We start from the raw sequence: 27,060 nt of genomic DNA on the forward strand, positions 1-27,060 counted from the left end.
TGATTCCTAAGTGATTATTTTAAATGTAATAGTTGGTTTGACCTGCAGATAACTATGAGACAAACCAGTGATTACTGTCCACACCCAGAACTCAGCCGTGACTCAGCAACCACAGCCTCTAATGCGCCTCATTTAAGGTCTTTTTATAAAGCGCTTACACTGGTTTCAGACAGAAAGGGATGCTTAAGGAAAAGCCTATATAACACAGTTTGTTATACTGTTAATATACCAGAAACTTATGGTTTAAATACATCTACTGTGATAGAGACAAATAAAACAGGGGTTTCCAACATTATAGCGCTCCAGTCCTTTCACCAGCTTGCTAAGGGATTTCTGAATTATACATAACTCTTGTGCTGAATAAACTTTACCAACTTTGCGCACTAATAAATGGATAATGGTTTATGTTTTAGAGGCATCTCACTCAGGGGTACAAAAGCATGCATTGCAAACTCATTTAAAATAGTTAGCAGCCTCATTTCAGCTGTGTGAAATAATGATACTTTATGGAAGAGTAGTGTCTTTGCATCCCTTTGATACTCAAATGCACCTTCAGTTGGTTCGGTCTAGACCTGGGTCTGACCTAACTGTCTGTACCCTATTTACAGCTTACCGTGGCTCTTACATATACTCAATTTGTTGTGACCACTAAAATTAGTAGCTCTCTGACATTTTGTTTTGTAAAGGTAGCTCACCGGAGTCAAAAGGCTGGAGACCTCTAGAGTAGAACCATGCTATTCTAACTGTCAGAATACATAGTACCTCATAAGGCACAGGATAATGAGCACTAGAAGAGATGCATACAGAAATATTTAAAAGTACTTACAGTTTCTTTTTCCATTTGTAACTTTCTTGATTCTTTTTTCTATCCGATTGTCCTAAAAGTCCTCCCTGTCCACAGATTTTAGAAATACTCAGAAGTCCAGTGAGACATTCAGTATGTTCTTGTTGGAAGCTTTCTTTTAAGATAAATTTGTTAATAGAAGAGCTCTGCACACCTGAGCTGGCAACACAGAGCACCAAGTACTTAAGTAGTTTTCTTTACTCTAAGTATGGTACAAAGATTAAAAAAAAAAAGTGAAAATACACCTTACCTTATAGATTTAAGGCAGCAGTAGCTAGGGTTTTGGGATATGGCAAAGAAAAAAAAAGAACCATGATTTTTTTTCTGTCATTTTGATCAATTGCAATTTTTGATTCAATTTTATTCACCTTATGATATAAAGTAGGTTGATTTGTGTAAAATATTCAGCGTTCATGTGCACAAGCCAAGAATGAACCAATTCTCTGCGAGGATTTAACATGTTTTGTATTCAGTATAGAGCTTATTTTCTGTCAAAATCAGCAGTCCAATGCAAAATAATACAACCCGAATGATGATGGCGGTGCCCAATAGTCACATTTCTTCTTCCAAAGTTTGAACTACTTGGGAAAGACACTTACCCACCTTGACTATATATAAATGTGTTGTGTGAGAGTTTAAATGATTTGTTCAGCTTTCACTTTCATAAGGTGCATGGGTGTCATCTTCTTTCTGAGAGACCTAAACTCAATCCACCCTGCACATTATTTTATTTTATCTAAACATGCATAACTTTTTAATAGCTGTTCATTTATAATGTGTGTGTTTCAACTGTTCAACATATTGTGTGCACCTCGACATGCTAACACTCTCACTTTGTATCAGTTTAATCCACACTGACAGAACAACAAGACTTTCCCGTTGACCCAGACAGTGGCTAATTATCTTAAGTCATACTACTTTGCACAGGTCAAGTCGCCCAGATAATCACCACTCCTCTCTCCGTAGCCTCAGAGCTGTGCAATCAGGTGGGCTTATTTCAGTGTTAAATGAGAAATTAACAAGCTAATTGGTCATTATATAATAGAAGATGCTTATCAGTTCTCTAGGTTATTCTTTACCTTTTTTTTTTGCTGACATGTTTGTTTTGATACAGGCAGACCACGTGTTTCTCTGATTGGCTAATCCACCTGTCAATCACGGCCATGAGAACTAATTTATTTGTGAAAATATTGGTGCATGGAAACTGATGGTGTTGAAGAGATAGAAGAGGCTGAGGAGATGCTTAGTTCTGCTGCTGCGGGGGAGATAGGGTCAGTGACTTCATTTATGTGAACAGCTAGATGATTGGTTAAGAGGAATTGACTGACATGCAAACCAAAATTCTCAAACGCACTCACAAGGAAATGGCAAACTAATATGGCAAAAGAAAAAATGAAAGATACGATTTTAACGATTTGGTTACTTTAAAATTCACTCTATAAAACTTCTTTTGGGCACGTAAACACACACCATGAATCAGAACTTTTAGAACTTTTAGTTATTTGATTGACTGGCCATTTAAATATACCAAGTGATAGACAGGAATACGGAATAGGTCCAGTTTCATAAGATAACTGTGTTCTCTTTATTTGGTCTAATCTTGCTGCAGCTGCATAAACAGACCCCTTAGGCACAGACAGTAGATATTGTGCATTAACACTCAAAGGTCAGAGGTTCTGTAGTTTTAATAAAGTACAGTCAGAGATTTGCATTATGTACTCAGCTCTGTCTGGGTCACTCTGTCTGACCCCAGAACTTACAATAACTTAAAATATTAGCCTTCAGCCATTTACAGTGGTCTGGACAAATCCTTCTCAAACATGTAATTTGCAACATGAAAGCATATGTCCTTCATAAGTTACTGCTAAATATTTATTTTAATACATCTTCCGAACAAGGTTTAGTTTGTTTTCATACTTCCTCAGAGTGGTCACGTGATGTTGCTGTGATGTGTCCAGTCAGCAGGTTTTGGCGCTGTTTTCCTGTCTTTAAACCGGGACGAGGGGGCCTTTTTACTCTCACACACTTAGGATACTGTCCTGAAGAAATCGGACTGCAAATGGTGTTGTCCTTCCGGTGGAGGCAGCGCCATCTGCAAACTTAATTAAATCAGCTGACCGGACACGTGACAGCAACATCACATGACCACTCTGAGGAAGAGCGCTAGGTCTGAAAAAATAATCTTTTTAAATAAATTAACGAAAGACCAGATGAACCTCATTAGACTATTGTAGCTAAACATTTTACTAGAAAAACTAACCAAGCATGAATCAGTTTCAAATGGCTGACAGTGGCTGAGGTGGGTTTTGTTACCGTTCAACTGAAGGGTAGACGTTTTGGTCACCACTCAAGTGCACAGTGTTGTTGTGTCCTTGTCCTTCAAGTATTTCTGAATGTGAAAAAGACAGGGCAGTACAATGTGAAATGGGGTGAAAAGTGAAGAAGATTAGGGAGAGACATTTGGAAAATTGTTGGTGATGGAGCCAGATACGTTTCTGCGAATTTGTGCTGCCACCTAAGCCTTTCTGTTTTCAGTGTTTTTTGCTTGCAAATTGAATGTTCCTAGTAACTAGTAATTGTCAGCACATTGTTTTGAACATGCCTTTGATAGTATAAATTAACTTTAACTGTCAACTTTCTATGAATAGCTTAAACCAAGGGTCAACAAACTCTACCTAGATCAACACACTTGCTGTGAACAAACACTGATCGAGGAGAATTCTAGTGTGTTTGATGTGAAGCTGTTTGGGATTCAGTGCAAACCAAGCCTATCTTTGTCTTAAAACACAGCATTGCCCTTTAAATATCTCATCTTGTGATTGGAAAAACATCCCCTGGATTAAGCAAAACCAAAAGGATATATTTACAGGATAAAGAAAGCAGAATCCTCCCAAGCATCGACTCAATTTCCTTAAAATGCCTCTTCATGCCCAAACATGCTGAAGAACTTCACCAGAACTTCCCTCCCAGTTCGCCTTACTGTAAATGATACAGAATTGGCACAAAGTCAAGAGATAATTCATAATAATAACATCTGCTATTTGTAAAGTAAAGTGAACAGTTGCTTCATGCTAAATATCTGTTGAAAATAAAATCTAAAAAGTAAGAGTGGTGGATGGGCAGATACTTAATTCATGTTTCCGAGTATGAGGCAGACTGCGATAGAAAGGAAGGGCATCTGGCATAACTTTACAATAACTTTACTAGTCAGCTGTAAAAGTCCTTGATGCATGCCTTCTATCAGGTTGTCCTTTTGTATAAATTTTGGTAAACTGTACGACACTTTACTGGAAGGGGATTTACCACCTGCTTGTCTCAGGAATGTTACACAGTATAGCATTACTTAATAAGTTTTGTTTTTGGCATTTATTCAATTACAGTTGTTTTTGTGGCTCAAAAATACCTTGAAAAATATGAATTTGTTCCAAAAGTGGGGCCAATTTTCTATATGCCTGTAATACGACCTAATGGACTTCCTGCTAGTTTATTGCAGTCTTGTTAAACACTCCTGGCAAATCAATAATATCTCCATGAAGACAAGCGAAAAAGTTACATAGCCCACCTTAAAATGAACCTTCTGTCATTACTCTCTATGTAAAGTGTGTCCGTAATCACCTGCATAATCTTTAGTCAAAATACTACACTAGTTTTACAACTAACTGTCATATCTGGGTTGTGTTTATTTATTGTTACAGTAGAGCAGCCTTGGCCCTGTACAGTGTGTTCTATTGTGAACAGATCTAGTATTTGTTTGTACCTTACACCTGTTTTTATCACAGGAAATTTACTCAGGCATGCCCTGATATTTACAATGGGAATATTTCGATAATGGACTGCCAGGAAGGACACAATGACTCCTCCTGTTTTGAATAAAAGTAAAAATTTCCACCAATGGAATAGGGTTGTTATTTTATGTTTTTAATGCACTAATTCAGGGGCCACGTTTACAGTCAATATAAGAACAGATACAACATTTGCATTTCCTTTTTATATCAGACCTTCTAAGATATTATTTTTAATGAGGCAGCCAGTGGTGGAAGAAGTATTACATTTTGTTACTTAGGTGAAAAAATCTATTTAAGTAAAGGTATTAAAGTACCCATTTAAAAATGTACTTGAAGAATAAATCGTAAAAGTATTTCATGCATATTTTGAGATGTAATAAAGCTTCAAATGTGATTTTGTTAAAGAATTATGCTGAATTGAGAAACAATTGAACTGAAGTTTTTTATTTCTATATTTTTGTTTGCTCAAGCTATAACCTTGATAAAATAAACACCTTAGGCTTTCAGTAGGTCTCAAACAATAATAACAAAATACTTTTACTTTTCAGTCCAATTAAAAAATGTAATGGAGTAGAAAGTACAGCGACCTGCTCTCAAATGCAGTGAAATAAAAGTAAAAAGTAACCACTGTAAAATTTACTTAAGTAAAGTACAGATACCTAAAACCTACAGTAATTTACTACTTTTACTTCATTATGTTCCACTACTGGAGGCTTGAGAGCTTACTGGTGTTGTGTCCTTGGGCATGACACTTTACCTACCTTAACTTTGTCAAGTGAGTGATTGGTGATGATGATGAGAGGTCTAGACTAATTATTGAGTTTGAATGAATAGTACAACGTAGTAATGTTATGTTAATACAACAGAAATGTATAAGTTAAAAAAAAAACATTTGGACAAATAGAAAACAAATTTCCTGTTCAGGAGAGTGAGAAGACCTTAATGGTCTTATAACAGACATAACAGACATAAACAGGCAAGTTGACTACCAATAGTTCAAATATTAAACATTTGTATGTTAATTATGAATAAGAGAGGTCCTAAAATAGAGCCCTGCAGGACCCCACAAATTAACTTACCTCTATATAATCTTTGGTTGTTTATATAAACAAATTGTTCTCACTCCTCATAAACAAGTTTGTCTAGTACTTTAGAAAACAAGGGTAGAACAGAAATAGGTCGGTAGTTGTTGAATAAACTAGTCACCAAACAATAGACTTACTTTAGTTAGCTTAAGATCTTTTGAAACAACAAAGGCTCAATTATAGAGGAAGCTACTTCCTTTATAAGACCGGCCCTTATTTCATCATGACCTGGAGCTGTGTGTCTCATGTTTAGTAGTACCTGCATTATCTTATTTTGCATTGGTGGATCAAATGTATTTAAACAAGGGTAAATTTGATTGAAAAGTAATGAGGTAGACTTTCCTGATGAAACTATATCTTTTGCCAGTGAGGACCTACAATCACAAGAAAATCACTGAAGCCATTAGCTATATCAATAGGGTTATAATTTCTAGCTGAGAGAGGGTTATAACATACATTTTTCCTATTTTAATTTTTAATCAACTCTTTTTGAAGCTTTTTAATTATAAATGATATACTCAATATTCAAATTTTTCTTCAAAGCAACATTCCCAATATTATCTACATTTCATTGATTTTCCCACCTCTAACTGAAAACCATTCCCTCCCAGATTTTCCGTAATTGGCTCATAGGTCTTAACATGTCCATCCTCAGACTTCCTTTTCTTTCACACAGACACTTGAAACTGTCGACACAGAGGCCCGAATGACAGCACTCGATGGGAATGTTCTTGGAAGGGAGTTGAGCCCTTAAAATCACAGAACGGGAACATTACACAGTACACAGTAGAAAAAGGTTGGCAGATTTGCAGCCTGCAGGTGAGAAAAAGCATTACCCGTGTAGAACAGAACAAGGGGTTCGTGCTGATAAAACAGATCGATTTCAGACACAGTGGGGAGGGGCAGAGGGGGTACATTTGTGTTCATCTGACATGTGTTCTGGGTGTGTCCTGAGATGGTCTTTGCACTCCAGTGCTCAATGCATGTGAGTTAGAGGAGCAGGTTGTGTCAGGATACATATGCCCACTACAGTATATGCCGGTACAAATTCTCTGATATTTCATTCATTTTACCGTGTGTAAGGTTTAAGTTAAGTTTAAAAGGCCCATGTTCTGCTATTTTGCGTTATGTTGTTTCATCATCCAGTTCTTCTCTCAAACAGGAAACACTCTGTGTTCCACCTCGTGATGTCATGTTGTAATACAGGAAGTGATGATTTCACAAGATGATTTCAATCCTGGAATTGCTAATCTCTACTGAACTAAAGGTAAAAGGTAGCTTTTAACTTGAAAAATACTGCTTCATGACATCATAAGGATGCTGGTCACACAGGAGGAGCTCAGAGTAGAGCCGCTGCCAGCTGAGGTGGCTCGGGCATCTGCACAAGATGCCTCCTGGACGCCTCCCTAGGGAGGTGTTCTGGGCATGGTTCACTGGGAGGAGGCCCCGGGGAAGACCCAGGACACACTGGAGGGACTATGTCTCTTGGCTGGCCTGTGAAAGCCTTGGGGTCCCACCAGAGGAGCTGGAGGACGTGTCTGGAGTGAGGGAAGTCTGGGAGTCCCTGCTTAGACTGCTGCCCCCGCGACCGGACCCCGGATAAGCGGAAGAAAATGGATGGATGAATAAAATTAATTGCAATTTACACAAAAAAGGTGCAATAAACTGGTAGAAAATTTTTAATTCCAAAACTGAAAACACCACCAAAATATCTGAATCAAGTCTTATGCAATTGATCTAATCTAATGTCCTATTATCTTGATGTCTGTTAATCCTTGTACATAACTGCCACTATGGGTAAATAAACCAAAGCCAAAACACAAAAATATGACCAAACAAAATATACAAACACGCAAATACATTACATATATGAATGTGTTTTACATAGACTCAAGTAATATTTTCTGAAACCTAAATAATTTGTTTTGTATCAACATAAAATGCTTACACATGCTCATTTAAAGTCAACATTTCACCACATCGCTTTATTTTTTGTTTGTAAATTTGACTTAATCTAACTGAACACCTTCACCATATAACAACTGTGTAAATTATATTTACATTTTTACCACAAATAGATTTTATCATTTTAACATTTTTTCCTTTAACTTTAATCCACACACAAATAAAAATGTCCCTGTATCCATGCGTAGGTACTGTTTTATTTATAATGAATTCAGTAAGACCCTTACTATCCTCCTCTGTCAAAACACCATCACAGATACAGGGCACTGTTGACGTCATATAACTCTGACCTCTATGAATGGATGCAGGGGAAGTGGGAGGGGCCACAGGAATCACCCAATCAGCATCCACCTCCTCTAGCCTTATGTAATCTGACCTGGGCTCTGACACATCCTGTACTCGTCACTATAAACCAGTCAATCATTGAGAGACAGCTTAACCAAATTACATACCAGGAATTGGAAAAGGAAGAGAACTATGAGGTACAGTCTGTAATCAGAATAATTAAGATTTGGTGTTTTTAAGGGGGGGAGTTTTAAGTAGTCCGCAGACACCTGGTTTGTTGGTTTGGTTGTAAGCTTGTCTGAGACAGCTGTAAAGAGCAGCTGTCTGAGTGGCTGGTCTCGTGAATACCAAACGTAGGAATGCCTTCAAGTCACGAGTGTCAGCTTCACTGGTAAATATTGGATTGAACTTGAACTAATGGAAAGCATGAAGGCTGTGCTGAGTCAAGCTAAACATAGACTAAACATACACTACATACAAATTCTTTATCTTACATATGAAAATTAATTAAACATTTACAAATTTGAATATTTATTAATTTATAATATTTACACATGACTTAGAGAGAGTTGTTTCTGTCAGCTTTATTTTTCTTTTTCAATATACCAGGGGAATAATCCTAACTTCAATATGTTTTTATATGTATACATTGATCTCATTATGGTATGGTATCATCTTCTTGAACTGAAATCGGCCCAAAGAGACTGAGCGGTTAAAAGGTTTAAACACTCAATAAACATTTAATATGTTTTGATAAATCTTATTTTAAACTTGAAAATAATGTATTAAAGGTTCTGTTTTACGTAAATTGACTCCTGTGAGCTTTAAGCCATGTTATAATGCTGTTATTTCATCAAAACATACCCAGAGTTGTGTTTTGTTTCATTCACACATGTTTGGGTAATCCTGCATTATTAAGTTGTCTAAATCTACAAAGCTCAAAATACTCTGTTCCACCGTGTGATGTCATGAAGAATTAGTTTTCAAGTTAACAGATACCTATTTCCTTGTGTTCAGTAGCGATTGGCAACTTCTGGGCTGAACTACACTACAGCACTTCTTGTATTACCACATGACATTACAAGGAACAGAATATTTTCTATTTAAGAGAAGAACTACACCTAAATATGCAGGGTTTGTGTGTTAATGTGTGAATGAAACAAAACTAAATTCTGGTATGTCTGTGACGAGGAAACAACATTATAACTTAGAACAGAAAATAGAGTAATGTGGGCCCTTTAAATGATCCAATTTTTTCTGGATTGTGGTTTTACACTTTTACTTGCTTTAAACTGTAGGATAGATGAGCACAGATCAAATATAAATAAAGTGTTCGTATGTGAGTGGAGCTGATGCAACGTCCACATCTATGACACCAACAGCTCTGGTGGGGCTTAGTCATTCTGAGGAATTGTCTCCACCAAGTCAAGTCAAGTCAAGTCAAGTCAAGTCAAGTCAAGTCAAGTCAAGGTTCACTAAAGGCATACACCCAGAATGTAGAACAACAAGTTGAGCAAGTGAAACATTTACTTACAGTATATTTGCACAAAAATTGCAAACTAAAAAGAAAAAAATCTCATATGCCAAATTTGAGAGTCTATTAAGTATTTGTGTCATTGTTGTATGATTTTACATCAGTTTGGTATTAAAGGTACACTATGTAACTTTTCTATTCAGTAATTCAGGCATTATACTGTAACAAGTACATTAAAAATACCATTAAAAAAATCAAATAAATATATATATCACTCAGTCTTTCCACAGATCTGGCCTGTAATTAGCCTTTGTGGCTTCATTTATTTATTTCCATGGAGATAGATATGTTTAATTTCATACTGTGAAACATTCCAGGCAAAGCAATAACATCTCCATCTGATCCTCCGTGAAAAAGGTTCCATAGTGGACTTTTAAATTCTTGTTTTCAAGAATTTTAAAAGTGCATTCTCAGCATTCGATTCTCCTGAGTCCATATATTTAGCACTGTAACACAAATGACGTCAGTTGCCTGTGTTTGGTGCTGTGTGTATTTTTAAACTCCAGAGCTCTTCTTCTTCGGTGGCGTGAGGGTCTCGGTTGTCGGGATTTAACGGGGGGACCCATGGGTGCTGGTCCCGTGAAGGCATTTCCCAAACGTGTCACACAAGATGGGCGACCTTTGCTTTGGATGCACTGGCTCTAGAAGTGTAAATGTTAAAATGAGTTTGAACTTGTTTATTTTTATACACAATACGTATTTTGAGTGTAGTTGATGCAAATCTGTTATCACACAAAAAAGGAAAGAAAATAGATGGCCTTAGCTAACTTCCATAGTGGGCAAAACTGGAACTCTGGAAACAAAGATCGGAAGGGTCCCACTGCTCCTCATAGATTAAAAACCACCAGCTTTGAATGGGTTGAAATGCAGAGGATGAATTATACAGTACACATGAACCTTTAAATATCCATATATGAAGTTTAAGTTACTACAACACAGCCACTTGTAAAAAGAGGCCAGTTAGGAAAGGTTGTTAACCAGGATGTGTCACTTCTTTACGCAAGAGATTTTGTGTATGTCAATAGTACAGCTGGTGTAGTGTTTGTCCACTGATCCAAAGGTTGGTGGTTCAAGTTCCACTCTCAAGATAAACATTATTGGTAGAGCGGTCAGGTCTACTGATCCACAGGTTGAGGGAGCAATTCTAGCTCCCACAGATGAATACAGTCGCTGTGTCGCCCCCACTGTCTCAAAAACAGACACATTTCACAGCTCCACTCTCATGGCCTGATTTTTGCTTTTGAAGCCAATTACAATGTTTTTTGCACAATTACTCCCTGACCTATATTTACTCTTAATTGTAGCTCTTCGTGGGCTTGCAGTAAGTATTAATTATACTCATCTAAATGCACTGAAGTAACACCACCAGTCAAGAGGTGTGCCATCACGTTTAGTGGGTGTTTATAAGAAGGGTGTTAGCCTTTTCCTGGAAATGCATCAATGTACAGTTAATCCGTACAGCAGTGAAATGAAAGGGGAGACATCAAAGTAATTTGCGGGTGTTGGGACGGAGGAAGAGAGAGAAAGGCTGTTAAGAAAGAGATGAGAGTATGAAATATTTAAATGTAATAAGAATGAACTGAAGCAATGCCTGTGAATTGAAGTTATAATGTTTTGATGATCGTGAAAAATCGTCATCAAAGTTTCATTTTCGGAAAAGGGGACATTTTAGATTAGAATTTTGAGTATTATGATCTGAGACTAGGAGAATATTCAGATAATGCACTATATAACCTGTCTTGCTGTACCCATGGAGATGTAATTGCTTTGCCAAGAATCCTCCACAGTATGGCAAGTTTTATGTGATCATTTTCATAATAAATTACAAAAAACAGAAATTGTTCCTATTGTGTAGCGTATTAGGCCTAACCAGTCCAGCTAGCTACAACAAGTACAAAAATACCAGAATATGCTCAAAATTGTTGTAATGTGCAAGAAAAGCCATTCACTTTGATGTTAAAATGGAAAGAAAATAAGTGCACTTTGCGTCGTTCATAAGAGCGGTGGACAGCTGGACACGATGCTGTCTCCTCTGTAGGTGCGGTTTTGTGACTCCCTCACACAACCTGTTCATTTATCCAGAGCCAAACATCAGGAGCTCAGAATGTGGATTTTCATGGATCTAAGCAACTACTGACTGTAATCACAATAAATGCACTGCGTCACTCTGGGTAAAATACATGATGTGTAGTTCACAGATAGGCATCTGATGCAGCTTTCTGGAGGTTGTGTAACAGATATGAATTATCCATGTGCACAAATGTGAGCTGCATTCTCAACTCAGAGGCTGGTCCTTGTCTTTATTTCCACATCTCTCCTTCTCCATTGTATATTTTGCATTTTGAGTAAAGTAAAGATTTTTTTTATTTATTATTTTACCCTTGTTACTTTTACTATGAATGTTATTTGTTTTAACATTCCTCCTTATTTAAGGTTTGAACCAAATAATTAATAGTTGTGAATTTTGTTAACTGACAGTGGCAATAAAGCTTTTTTTCTGATCATATTTGTAGTTTATTTTCGCGATTGTGAATATTTTTCCCAGTGAAGATATGAAAACATGCACGAACCACTATTACTTGAGAGTAGGCAAGGCAAGGCAAGTTTATTTGTATAGCACAATTCGTACACAAGGTAATTCAAAGTGCTTTACAGAATAAGAAAGACATTAAAATCACACAAATCAAAACATAAATAATCACAAATAATCATCATAAAATTAACATTAAAAGAGAAGAGTGCAGAATAAAAATCTTTCAGTCATATGCACAGCTAAACAGAACCGTTTTGAGCCTGGATTTAAACATTGTCAAAGTAGAGGCCTGTCTCACACCTTCAGGAAGACTGTTCCAAGTTTTAGCTGCATAAAACGTAAACGCTGATTCCCCATGTTTAGTCCTGACTCTGGGCACCAGCAGGAGGCCGATCCCTGAAGTCCTCAAATTGCAAGATGGTTCATATGGCACTAACATGTCGGAGATATACTTTGGACCTAGGCCATGGAGAGACTTATACACAAGCAGAGCTGCTTTAAAGTCTATTCTTTGAGCTACAGGAAGCCAGTGCAGAGACCTGAGCACAGGACTTATGTGCTCATACTTCCTGGTTCTAGTCAGAACCCGAGCAGCAGCGTTCTGGATGTACTGCAGCTGTGCTAAGGCTCGTTTGGAGAGGCCAGTGAGCAGGCCGTTACAGTAGTCTAACCTACTGGAGACAATTGCATGGATAAGTCTCTCCAAGTCTGGCTTTGACAGTATACCTTTGATTTTTGCAATGTTTTTTAGGTGGTAAAAAGCTGCAGATGTTACTGATTTGATGTGGCTGTTAAAGTTCAAGTCTGAGTCCATTATTACCCCTAGATTTCTAGCCTGATTTGAAGGTTTTAGAGAGAGAGACTGGAGGTGACTGCTGACACTTTCTCTATGTTTCTGTGGGCCAAAGATGATGACTTCAGTCACTGTTTACACTGAAAGATAATCTGCTAAACTGATACAACAATCAATTGGACTTCAGAGGATGTTTATTCAAATTACAGAAGAAGCTGATAAAACCCCATGGAGAAATCATATTTTAGAGTTTGCGGAGGACATAATTACGGTTTGCTAAATGGGGCCGTTCAAATTATAATTTTGATTCAGTAATGATTAAACTAGCTATATTCCCCCTCAACATACATGCCATTTACCAGTGTGAGAAAGAGTGTCAAAGCAATACTGCAGCTTTGAGGATGTGTGTTCTCCAGACTGTGGTGTTAGAAAATATATACAACACTCTTTAGCTTAGAAATGAAAAGAGGAGCTAAAGATCAGTGATGACAGAATGGGTTCAATGCTAAAAGTAGGACTCAGCCTTGTCATTTCTCTATCTATCATCTGAACATCATGCTAATAACTTGGCATAGTAAAAAGTATAGTCCCCTCCAATGGCCCTTAGTCAGTGAGAGGTTGAAGAAGATAAATCAATATGTAAACATTTGTACTTGCAAGACTATACCACTTAATCAGACCATTGCTAACTTTTAAACTAATTTTAAAGGTACACTGTCTTATTTTTCTGGTTGAGGATCCAAGTCCATGAAATGTTATTGTTTTGCCTGGAATGTTCCACAGTTTGGCATTAATCTTTTCTAGCTTGTATTTATTCAATTAGAGGTGTGTTTACTGTAATTTTTAGTGTGAACAGGTTTTCCTTTCCACAGATCAGACCTGTAATTTGTTCTTATGTTGGTACTTGCTCACCTCTAAGGAGATAGATAGATGCTTAACACTATGCTGTGGAATATTCCAGTCATAAACATCTCCATGGAGACAAGCAGGTAGCGGACGTTCAAGCAGAAAATTTACATAGTGCATCTATGACTGGTCACATGTTGATTTAGTGCAAAAGTGTAACCCGACTCAGCGCCCAAATCTGTTTATGTTATCATGTTTTGGATTTTTTTTTTTTTCTTGTAAGAATAATTGAGTTAAACAAATGTCACAAATGTGGTTATAACCATTAACAAGCATGGAATTACTTAAGGGGTGTATATTACATCATTTTCTGATCTGATTCACTCATGTTTAACACACAAACTCTGCATGTTTAGGCTGAATTCTTTTCTCAAACAGAAAACACTCCTTGTGATGTCATGCTAATACAGGATGTGCTCCACTGTGTTTTTAAACTCCATACACCTTCACTAGAATCACTTGGATGATCTCAGCACATCATCATCACATTAGCAACCACAGCTGAAATTCACACGCATGTTCCAGATGAGTCATATTACCCACAATACATGGCACTTCATTTTAAAATTTCTAAAAGAATGAACTTTAACCTCTTCTCTATTCAGTTTTATGTCTAGTTGATGACCCTTTACCCAAACTGGGGTCATGAACTGACCCCAACAGAGGTCAGAGGTCAAACACTCCAGTCTTTGAAGAGGACACCCACACAGTGACTAAGATACCTCTAAATATGCTGTAGTTTAAGTAGGACATGACAGGACATGACAGGTAACCTAAGATTGTCTAAGGATTAACATGATACATTTCATGATACAATTCAACAAACATTCTACAGAAACACCAATTACTCTACCTGCTTACGTCATGCAAACTATATTAACAAGTATCGCCTCTTTTTTGATAGATGCTAAATAGCACTACAAAGACTCTAAGTAAGCTGTTAGTGGACAGACAGGAAAATATACAAGTTTAAGGTAGACTTTATTGATCAATAACACTAAACTGGGGCTTAACGAGAGCCGTATCCAGCAATAATAATTCCAGGAAATAGGGTTTTACCAGAACAACCAACTGGAAGATCAACCAGCCTATTTTTTTTAGGTTGATTGCAGATTGGAAACCTAAACAAATGGAGTAGGACACCAAAATCCATCCAGACACAGAGAGAACACGCAAACTACACAGAAAGGCCTTTCTTATTGTGTGGCAGTACTATTAGCGGCAAAAAGCAGATTAAGAGTTTTTGTGGCCGTGACTCAAGAGTGTGGGAACATCGCAGTCCAGTGCTACATGTCGGCAACAGACGCCAACTCCACAGAGAAACAGCGGACATTTTGATCTAATCTGGACTCAAAGTGCGGACGTTAGACTAAAATACTGCTGCTCAGGGCTAAGCCTGAGTCACCCATTTAGGCAGACGTGTGACATAAGATGTGGGTTTAGCATCACTTTGATACCTATTGGACTCAGATCAAAGGAGTCAGGTTGTATAATGAGATTTAGAAGGTTAGGTAAAGTGAATGAATCAAGGTTGGCACAAGTAGACTTCTGTATGCTCATTTGTGCTCAAAATAATCCCAATGTTCTCAATATTAGCACCCTAGAAATAATAGAGATTTTTACTGCAACACAGACCAATCTTGCCCTTTTCCATGGGGTCTTCATATAATTTATCAGTGTATTAAAGCTCTTACCATTCAGTGCCCCATTGTTGCCCCTTGGTGCTTTGAATAATTTTGCTGTGTCCTTGGGCAATACATTTTAACCATTCCTATAGCAGTTGCTATAGATGTGGCTAATCATTATTACATATGATAATATATATTACTTTTCTCACAGTGTTGGGTTTTGTGAACCAAATTATGTTGTGGACCAAAAAAAAATAACCCACAGACAACTTCCTGTCCCTCAAAATAAAGCAATTTCTTAATTTCTTCATGAATTATTTTCCTCTAGTTCTGGTATTGGCACTTCCTTGAAATTCTGGTTGGCATTTTAAAAATCCTATATTATATACAGTGAACTAGTCGGTGTCATCAATACTCAAATATTGTCTTACAGTTCATTTATGTATCAAGTGAAAATCAATACAGCGACACATACGTCTCTTTCACATTTTAATTGTATTCATCATAACAAAACAGCGTCACTGATACAAAAACATCCCCTTTGATTGGGTTCAAAATACAAACGTGAATGTTCAGCCTGATCCAGAGGAGACCGAGCTCCTCCCGGCCAAGGCTCCATAGAAAAATAAGGCAGGTGTGTAGCTATCTCTACAAGCACTGTCTACTGAAGGCTATGGACCGCAACCACAGGTCCAATGCCCACATATATACACAGTATTGTACAGCTCGGCTCAATCAAGCAAAGGGGAGAACAGGTGAAAAAGGGGACAGGTATTTGGGTCAAAACCTGAGTCTATATAAACTGGGGTTCATGCATTGTGGCATCCTGCTATTTAACCCAACATTATACATTTTTATAATTAGATTCAATTACCCATTTTATGTAATTGCAAATCAATCATAGGATCATTAAGATTTCCTAACAATCATTATAATGGGCATTATCAAAACCAATTTAACTGTTATATGATTATTACATTCAAAAGGTTGATTACAAGTGGCTCAAGTGGTTCTGTTCAGACAAATGACTAACATAGGGTTGAACAGTATTTGACTCCAATCAAAATTCAATGGTGTGAATACAATTTCATTTAATATAATATGTGTCTTCGTTTATGTGCCGTTAAAATAAACAGTAAACACATTCCTGAATAAGTGTAATATAATACCTTCAAGTTAATAAAAAACAAGCCAATCAAGAAATTTCCTACCATAATACACTCTTTTTTTGGATTGATAATCAGCTGTCCTATTTGTAATCATTCTAAAACTCATGAACAACCTAATATATTTGGAGCAAATTCAATTTGAACTTTAGTCGACAATTTTTAAAAACTAATTTATAAGATGCAGTATAATTGTCTGACCAGAATCTAAACAACCATAATTAGCAGGAACAAGCCACATTATATAGTTACAGGGATTACAATCATAATCACTTAGAATAATCATGAAAATTACTTTAAACATTCATTGCGATCAGAGAATGAGCCATTTCAAGTAACGTAGTCATACCTCAAGTCAAGTAAACCCCACTAAAACTTTTACGACAATTGCATGACAGCAGTGAGTGAGACTTTGCATGCATTTAGTTACATTGACAATTACACTGACGATTACACTGAAATGCGAACTCAGCTTATAGTGTTACTGTACTTTTAAAAGTGATATGGCACTGTTTGCAAGAAATACTTTGACTTCAAGTGAATTTTGGTCAGAGGAGCCCACAAACACGATCATAGCTTGAAATAGACTGCTTAGATAAAAATAGTAAAATGATAGATAGATAGATAATTCTACAAATATACAAGCTTAAAAGAAAGGGAAAACAGTACTGTCATACAGCAAGAGCAAAAACTAAAGCACAATATATTTATAGATATATATAGTATGTACTAAAACATAACAGTGGATTGCCAAAGACTTGAATAAGGCTGAACAACCCCTTACAACCCACACAAACAAACTGTCAGTGTACCATAAAATAATATTTACAGAGCATATACAAATGTCCAAAAAGACCAAGTTTGAATCCAAAAACATGCACATAATACACTATTTCATTTGAAATATCTATTCGACTCATGTACATAGATCCACAAAGGATCTATAAAAGGTTGTCCACTTTGGCTGGATGTGTTCACGGGATGTAACGTGGCAGAGAGAGGTGAAAGGAGGCACCAGAATATATATTTACCTGTGGGGGAAACTGACCCAAGGCACACCACATAATAGGTTTTGTATAACAAGAGTGAACCCTAACGTGTATAAATGTGGTACAGGGGGTAATATTATTTCATTGTTTACTATGTGGCTCTCAAAAACATGTTATCATATTCTAAGTTGTTTAGCTAAAATGTAGATTTGCCACAATGCCTTGATAATCACCTGATGGAGCTGGAGGAAGTGTCTGGGGTGAGGGAAGACTTTTTGCTGGCTCTGGCTCTCACTAAAGTGGTAAACAATACACAGATACATGGATATTATATAACCATTATCTTTTATGTATATGATGCAGTGAATTAGAGGCAGTCTTAGTTTGTTATAAATTTGCTGTAATTCTGAATCTCAATTGGACTCAACCAATACAAGGTCTAACGCTGCTACTGTTTTTCAGCACACGCATTAGCTTGATTAAAATCCACTAACTTCAATTTGTCACACGATAAACTTTTAAGTGAAAGTTCTTATTGTAATTACCCAACAGTCTGTGCTCATGATTAAATCAACTTTGAGGTGAATTGAATCAGCTCTGTACCGAGGTGCCCCTGACCCTTTTTAAAAACAATTTGGCTTTTGCAATGAAGGGAAATTATTTTGTTTACTTAGTTGATTAAGTACTTGTAATATTTTGTTATCTTTTGACTATCAATTGATTTTAACTTGATTCAAATTAGAAAGCTCTTTTAGCGATTTTACTTTGGACACATTCAATTCAGGCACTTTGAGTACATAATAATGCATGTAGGCCTACTAAAATGTTAGAAAAAACTATTCAAATCTACACTTATAAACTAAATTATTCTTAAGTAGAACATTTGAGGATTATAAAGCTGCTTGGTTTTTATGGCACAGATGAAGTGATTGTACTTGGCTCGTGTGTTGATAATGGCATATAGCTGGTTTTAATAATTCATCAATTTGTCATACTTGATTTGGATAACTTAAATAAATTAGGCTAACATTTTTTGGGGGGGAAGTAATGCAAAGCCAATCAAAATCACTTATTAAAAAACGTTGGTTCATTGTTCGGTTAAAAAGGCAGTATGGAGACTATCCACTATCTAGCATGCTGTACATTCATATTGACGGATTTCTGTGTCATAGTAATACTGGGATATCTATAATGTGCACAATCTATCCCCTTGATAAGAGGATTCCAGCCTTATAATAAACTGATTATTTTTGGGTAGGCCTAACGGACCAACCGCATATATGAAGTTGATTGCTTTGTGATTGGCTGCTCCACTTCACGTTCAAAGTGGAAGCCAACGCTAAGAAGTGCTTTGTTTTTGTCTCAATGGACATTACATCATTTCCAAGTGTCTTCAAGTGCACAGGAGGTATGGTCACTGGTGCCACTGTCTCTTCATAGCTAACCTTGTTCAATCATGATGCCTTCTTGGTGGTACAGATGCCATGTTGGATGTCTCCCTCCCTCTATAGGGATGGTTCAATTATTTCACATCCTGTACTTCGCAGCAACAAAGAAAGTTTTAGTATTCCTCCAGTGATATGTGTTGATGTCTTCCCACTGCAGCATATGAGTCAATACTGTAACCATGTTTAATGTAGAAAAGACAAAGCTGCTATCCTCCCCATAGAGAATAACAGGGCTTACTCCAAAAAAAGAGGTGATTGGTTTTCGCTGCACGGTTCGAGTTTTCAGTAAAACTGTTTGTTTTTAGTGACTGCCGCCAGAACCTGGTGGGTTGTGCACCCAGTCGAGAACAATGAGGGACAAGCTGCCAATCATGAAGATGACTCCCACCACGAGGAAGATGGCCGCCTGTGGAGAGAGGACAGACACAGGCCCCAAATGGTTAGACTGGAGGGTACGCAATGTTTAACAAATATAAAGTGAGAAAAAGACTAAGGCACATGTACAAGGTATTAGAATTAACACCATGTTTAGAATAGGGCAAAAGGTACAGCGATTTGCTTATATATCTTAGTATTTACATGGCAGGTATGAGAATATTAATGTTATTGTAATGGTAAAACAAATGTAATCCTGTTAGTAGCAGTAATTTATGTTGTATATTGTAGTAGCTGTTGAAGTAGCAATACTGCAAATACCTACTGTTATTACTTTCATGTATTGCTACAGGAAGCTTTATTTTTATTTTAGTGCAGCTAGATATTCTGCAGCAAATGTAGACATGCACATAACTGCACTTTTAAACTTTTATTTAGGGAAACCTTCAATGTATACCATATTAAAATGAGGTCATAAAAAAGTAATAAGTATAAGTTGTCTGAAATTTTTTATTCATTTTTAAACTCTTACCCCAATTTTTTGCGGTGAGCTCATAGGTTTTGACTTGACCAGGCGCAGGTAGAAGGCAGAAGGTAAAATAAAGATGAGCATTGTGGCAGCAGAGGCCCCTAAATGACAAGAAGGTAACTGGTCAGTGTAATGAGACAGATAATAAATAGACACTGTTTGATTGTAATACCATATTTTGGTTATGACAGATACAGTGGCACTTTGATTACATTATCTTGTCGCTGAAGGACACTGAGTAAAAGCTGGTGATGATCATTTGTAGCATTTCTCTTCATAAACTGCCAGGCACAGATTAGAATTGGCCTGTTGTCATAGAAACGTCCACTGGCAATAAAAAGCTCACGCGACTGCACAGCTGACACAGGCACTTTAAGCTCTTAACTTGTTCCTTCAAAACTTCCATTTATATACTTTATACTGCTTCAGTGTGTGCTCACAAATAATCAATACTGTGATATCATCAAATGCAATATGGCAACAAATAAAAGATATTGAAAAATTACCATCCAGGTCTTTGAGGTCGAAAATGTCATTGGTCTTCACTGTGATGTAAAGCCACCATGTTCATCTTATTTTATCAAATTGTGTGCTAGATATATCTTATACACACTAAACCATCAGGTGGATTTACATTTGTCTGAACCAGATTGAGCTCAAACTATAACTATAATGCAGAACTAATAATATTGTGTGTAAATACAAAAATCCAGACAGTCTCCTCAAACAAAATATAAGAAACCAAGACATTTATAATCACTATTAGCATAAAGATTGGCTATAAAGGAACAAGACTCACCGATGAAGCCAAAGATGTCCCTGATGGTTGGCACAAAGATGACCAAGAGGTTGTTGAAGGCCAGGATCCCAGCAGCGATGAGCATGTGTCTGATCCAACTGAACTCACGGCCACTGAACAGAAGAGTGGTGATGGACGAACGGATCTGAGGACAGCAAAGTGTTCACATTTAATTTCAGCACATACAAATGTAGACAAGAAAAACAGTATACTTTTGGATGTTGTTGAATTTGTGGACTAAAATGTATCCAAATATTTCAGTATTTCGCAGTGTGGAAACTTGTATGGGGATTTTATGACTGATTAGGGAAGTTAACATGTCATAATATTCTTAAAAGTGTGCTCAGTTTGTTTGTTTTTTGTTTTAAGATGTAAATGTTAGTGTTTTTACTTATTATGCATACAAAGCAAATCTAAATGGGCAATGCATTTTAACAATATTAACCTTAAGCAAGTGCAATAGAAACAAAATCCAAATTTACTTGTAATGTGAAAATTGCTTTTGCTAATAACAACGACAACAACAACAATATCAGCTGTATATGTGCTGTCAGTGACTGGATAGAGAACCTTAGCAGTTGTCTCTCTATATAGCTGCTTTACTTACATTTTGACCTGCACTATGTTAAGTCTATAAACTACATTTCAATGGATACTATGCTTGGATTAAATACAGTCTGACATACTGTACAAGCAGTTATTTCTTTCTCATGTAAACTGGGGCATTTGCAGTAACCCAATTAGATATTTTCAATTAGATACAATTTCTTTAATAGGTTAAATGAATTACATGGTGTAAAGTTCAATTCCACGGTTAATTTAGTAACTGAAACTAACACAAAATCTCATTCCCACAACTTGCTCCAGACTGAAAATTATCTTTCCTTCAAGGCCAAGGCTGACTGGCTTTATTGTGCCCTATAAGACGCCTGTAGCAGTTTAAGTCCTTACTAGGGGAAAGGTCTCAGGTATCAGGTGAAAGCTTGACCACTAGAGGTTCAAGTAGGCGGAGCTTGTTCACAGTCATGTGATTAACTCCTCGAGTGCAACAGAGCTGTGTAGTTGCATCAGCTGGGGTGTAGTGACAGGCAGAACCGGATGTTTGGGGGAGGTGTGGCGTTAACATTAATTGTTTGTTCTAGTTAAGAGAGGTTTTTCCCGTCAGCCACTTTGACTTCCTCTTTTAGCTGGCAGGTGCGCCAGTCACAACTAATGCATAACTACTCTAGATTGACAACTGAAGTAGCAATAAGTAGAACTGAGTAGTATTAATTATTGGTTAAGAGACTGCCAAACCTCTTTTAGACAATAAGCTCTCTCAATTTGGCCTGACCATTTAAAACAACATTACAGGAGGCCTTTACAAAAATGATCCATAGCTGAATAATTATTTAGAGCTATTCCAGTAAAATCAAGTTTTCTGTGTAATTTTAAACTACAATATGCGATAGAAAAGAGGCCACTATTCAGCATGTTTAGCTTGTCAAAATAAATACTATTCTCTTTACATTGTGATTAGCCCCACATGGAAATAGCTTACTGCTGGATATAAATAAGATAATAAGTTCAAATATAATCCAAAAGTACTGTATGTTCCAAATGATAGTTCTTCTTCATAGTTCTACTTAACACAAAATGAAGTAATCAAAAATCGTGGCTATTGAACTGGCTCCTAGGGCATTCCAGTTATTGTGAAAAACTATACTCCAGTACTTAGCGCATTTGAACTTTACCACACTTAGATACGGAGCTTTCGAGGATTCTCTACTGGTGCTGCTGGATCACATGCCTGCCCTTATTACCTTTAGATTTAAAGCCTAGCAGTACCAGCAGATCAGGGCACATAAAGTCACTTCTAGTGGATTTTCTGCGCTGTCAAGCTGAACCCAAGGACCCCACTATCCCAGGACCATCTCCAGTACTACTCCTGCCAATGAACTCCGCCACAGGTTTCTTGGAGCCATGACAATATTTAAGAGCTCATAGCTTACAGAAAACTTGTACAACTTGTCCACCGTGCCAAGTTACATAATTAGTGAATGGAAAAGTTAGGTTTGAGTGGGACATTTCACGAGAAGGGTTTAAACTATTCGGTGTGGAGTTGTGAGATGGGAGTTGCTTTGGTGTGCGCTGGGTGGTATTTGCACATATTTGGCTGGTGCCTGAAGGCCTTGACAAACACATACAAATAGAAGCTAACACAGAAGCAGGACAGGGACCAGAGCCAGCTGGTCTGACCCGGACTGAACCAGTGCAGCCAGGACACCCCTGAGCAGGGTTATGTTGTGACGGGTTCAAACAATGTATACAAGGAGGTCCTCACTGCTGCGGCTGTTGCATTACATAAGCATATAAGAAGAATAAGCTAAAACAAATAGACTCGATGTCCTAAACTAATATATTTCTGAAACTAAAAAGAAAGGAACTATAGCAACGGAATACAAAATTTGAATTGCTGTTATTGGCTCTTGCAGCTGGTGTTTGTATTTTTGATATTGCAATAATTAAAAGGTAGACATTATCCTATGCTAAAAAAAAATCCCAAATATTAAAAATTTACAATTCATTTACTGAACTCTCAAGCAATGTAAGACATGCACACTTCATAGTTTAAACCTCTGAGACACTTAACCTACTGCATTTATATGATGCAACAACTTTTTCTTGTTTCAAAGACTGTACACTCATTGTGAGAGTAAAGAGAGAAATTGTCTGGCTGGTTTGCAATCTCTGCAGCACACTGATATTGAAACAAAGAGAGTGAAATGAAACTGACTGCAGAAATATCTACAGATGGTCATACCAAACCACAATAAGACACTCAAAATATACCTAAGAAGGATATAAATCAAGGGGCAGAGTGCATATAATCTCCTGAAAAGTCTATGAGTGGCCTAGAGGAGGCTCAGTCATACCGCAGGCTCTCATCTCTATTGTTACAGTTCATAATGTAAATAAGGATATAGTATTATGTTGAAAGCTGAAATCATTAGGAAAAGCCATAAAAACTCCATGCAATGGTCGGAACAGAAGTCAAACTACAAACATTTTATGGGCAACTTGCTTTAACCACCAAGACTATTGTGGTTTGCCTGGAATGTTCCACAGTATAGCATTAACTTGCATCTTCATTAAAACTAGCAGATGATGCCACAGAGCCAAGTTATAGCTTGCGGAGAGAGTATTTTTGACACACTAATTGAATAAATGCCAGATAGAAGTTAGATAGAAGTAAAAATAGAAGATAGTGCCATACTGTGGGACATTCAACTCAAAAGCAATAGCAGGTCCGTGAAGACAAGCAAGTCATCAGATTCTTACCAATCAAACAAGCTAATTTAATTTAGTAATCTCACAGAAATTAACCTAAAACTTTTATAGGATAATCCTTCAACTTGGTCCTGGACTCTCTGAGAGGAGTCCATGGGCACTGCATTGGTCTCTCACTGAGGATGGGTCACAATGGGTCACAATGGGTCATATGCAGAGGACAAACTTTCCAACTGGGACAATCCAGACCACCTTAACCTTGTGATCTGGGACATAGTAGTGGTTGTGTTTTTAGTATAGACTGGTTGGCTACTCAGAGCCTGAGAACTGGGCCATGTCTGACTCCATGTAAAGCCTTTCATTATGCGCTGTATCCTGCCAAAGCCCGGTGTGGCCTCTACGCATCTGTCTTCACGTCACTGCACAAGCGCACACACATATACAGGAGCCAAGGACACTACAGTGCTACTTTAATCTCCTACAGAAGGTCGAGCTCCTCTTTAACTAAATGAAGGGCAAAGGGAGTCCAGGACAGAGGTAAATGTCAAAGAGAACTGAAGGTGACAATGTAAGGTTATAGTCGTGTAGTGAAATCTGAGTGTTGAGAATTTGATTACATATGCTTTAATATTGGTTAAGTATGTCGTTAGTAGCTACGGTGAATGATATGCTTCAGTGTATTCTAAAACACAATTGAAAACTTACAATTTCAAGTTTACAATTCTCCTAAAAATGCCAGACTATCCCCCTCACATACTCCACATATAGCCTACAGTTTATCCTCCTGTCAAGATAACGGCATCTTGCCTTGGATTTTGATCAATATGAAGCCACTTTCAAGCAATCAATTAAAACTGCCGCTCTGCATCATCAAAATCCGACCAGCTGATGAGTCACCTTTACCGTTAGTGTCTAAGATCATAGTTTGTCAGCCAGGCAGAAGGGCTTATCCTAATCATCACATATTAACAAGGTTTAAGCGTTTTATTTTTTTTCTTTTCCTACATTAGTGTGTTCATCTTAAAACCTTTATAAACAGATAGAAGCAGATATGCAAAAATAACTACTATTTGAAATGAAGATATAATGATTTCATGTGCATTTGCCTTGACCGTGAACAGTCTTAACAGCACTAGCTGACATGGCATCTTTGTCTAAACAGGAGATATCCTTGTGCCAGTGTCCCAGGTCGGCCCCTGGATTGGCTCCTCCTCTTTATCTCTCCCTCCACATCCACGCCTGACTTTTCCATTGTGATGTATCTGTGTCTGTAAACTTCCACTGCAGCTCCTGTTCCCACCACTAAAAGAACTGGCGCGTCAATCCTCACAATATCAAACAAAGGAGGACAACTTGTGTGGACAAAATGTCAGAGTGAAAAATGAACTGTAAATAAGTCTGTTTGCTTATTGATGGGCCAAAGTCAAAAGAAGATCATCATTTGAATGGTGAAAAGTCCTCAAAATGGCACCAATAAGCGAGAAAATAAAATCCATGAGCAAGAAACTTGGGGTATGAAAAACAGCTCCTATAGGGATTTATAAGAGATTCCAATATATTATGTATATTATAAGACAGCATTTTAAACATTCAAATATTAAAATAATCACCACGTCTTACAGAGATCATATGAAACCACCACCTTAAAGTAACGTTTAGGTTTTATTACTTAAACTTGTCAAACTACTGTAGCCACAAGAAAGGGACAAAAGCATGTGTCATGCTGCATATGCTGTGATCTTTTATTGTATGAATTATTAATAGGCTAAGAGAGCTTGGTGCTGTGTCATTCACATCTATCACGAGTCTCTGCTGCATTATTCTCTGTCAGGGTTTATCTGTCACTGTCTGGACTCTGGCGCCATCCAGTGGTGTCTTTGTATATTACTACATCAAAAACTCGAATCTTGCAATGTGTGAACAAAGTACTGGCTCAAATATGGTTTAGACTTTTTAGTCACTTTAAATACGTCATTATTATGTTCTAGTTTCTAGTTTACTTACTTACTCAACAGTTATATTGCTGAATGCACTTAATACATCCTTAATAAGTTTAATGTAGTTGTATAGGATCAACTACTATTACTACTACTACTACTACTTTTGAAATATGTTCTTAAAAGTAGTCTAAGTAGTCTAGTTGTATTTCTATAGCTTACCACTTCTTCTATAGTACTTTTTTTTTTTTTTTTTTTTACATATAATTTCTCACTATTATCACTTATTATCACACCTACCATTTACAAACTCAGACATTTGAAAATAACACATGAAATAGTCAACATAAATAGTAATAAACATAGGTAAAAGGGTACAGTTACTTTTTACCTCTACAGTTTAATTTAAGATACATTTTTGTTAGGATATCCAGGAGGACTTTTAAACAACTGCATAAAGCAAAATGACTTAGTTCTTCACTCCCTTCTCTCAAACTAAGGGAGAAGGAACTGACTACAAATGACTATCTATCCCGGCACTTTCTTTGGCTATCTGTCTGTTTTGTTCTGTCAGATAAGGGTCATGCTAAATATATCCCATGTCCATATATGGGGTTTGAAACACGGGGGCTAAGGCACAGTCACCTCTTTAGGGTGAATTTATGTGCACGCATGCGACCAGAGTAACACGACGTTTACACATTACTGACAGCTTGACCTCTGACCTCTTCTGCCGGGAAAACAGAGCCTTCACAAGTTCCCGGGTAATTAGAAGGTGTGGCGGACGACTGGGAATACGTGACGAAACGAGCAAAATGGAAAGGGGTTCTTTTAATGCTAGGGCAATCAAATGATAAAAATGAGTGTGAGGGAGTTTAACACAGGCGTGCTGCAGAGGTTTGAGCAAGTTTGTAGGAGTATGTAGGGGCGGTGATGTTATAATGTAGAAAATTCTTGAAGTGGAATAATTGAAAAAAGCTATTTTACTCTATGTGGTAACAAATAAATGATTTCACAACTGGAGTGAATGGATCATTGTGTGTAAGGTCAAAAGAGGAACGATACAGAATAATACATGCGAAAACTTCTGTTAAAAGGACAATATTTGGGTTAATGCCAGAATGAGGAACTTGCCTATATTTAAAAATGGGAAACGTATAAAAAGAAGTAAAACAAAAAAGGATGTACA

At 37.1% G+C, this 27,060-nt stretch overlaps 1 protein-coding gene across 3 annotated transcripts in view; it reads right to left on the reverse strand.

Moving 5' to 3' along the window:
• Positions 1 to 27,060, reverse strand: part of slc38a4 (solute carrier family 38 member 4) — an 87,393-nt gene that overhangs the window by 31,545 nt on the left and 28,788 nt on the right. For 2 of the 3 annotated variants that reach the window (XM_033990222.2, XM_033990221.2), the window contains exons 14-16: positions 20,665 to 20,809; positions 19,869 to 19,966; positions 15,821 to 19,367 (exon numbers count right to left, since the gene is read on the reverse strand). The exons of the other annotated variant lie outside the window; for it this stretch is intronic. In XM_033990222.2, the coding sequence (XP_033846113.1) occupies positions 19,263 to 19,367; positions 19,869 to 19,966; positions 20,665 to 20,809 (348 nt within the window). In that variant the 3' untranslated portion in view covers positions 15,821 to 19,262. Of the gene's footprint in view, positions 1 to 15,820; positions 19,368 to 19,868; positions 19,967 to 20,664; positions 20,810 to 27,060 lie in introns of those variants that run through there. 3 annotated transcript variants of the gene reach the window in all.

The sequence above is a fragment of the Periophthalmus magnuspinnatus genome, chromosome 23 (genome assembly GCF_009829125.3).
Source record: "Periophthalmus magnuspinnatus isolate fPerMag1 chromosome 23, fPerMag1.2.pri, whole genome shotgun sequence".
NCBI classification, from domain to species: domain Eukaryota; kingdom Metazoa; phylum Chordata; class Actinopteri; order Gobiiformes; family Gobiidae; genus Periophthalmus; species Periophthalmus magnuspinnatus.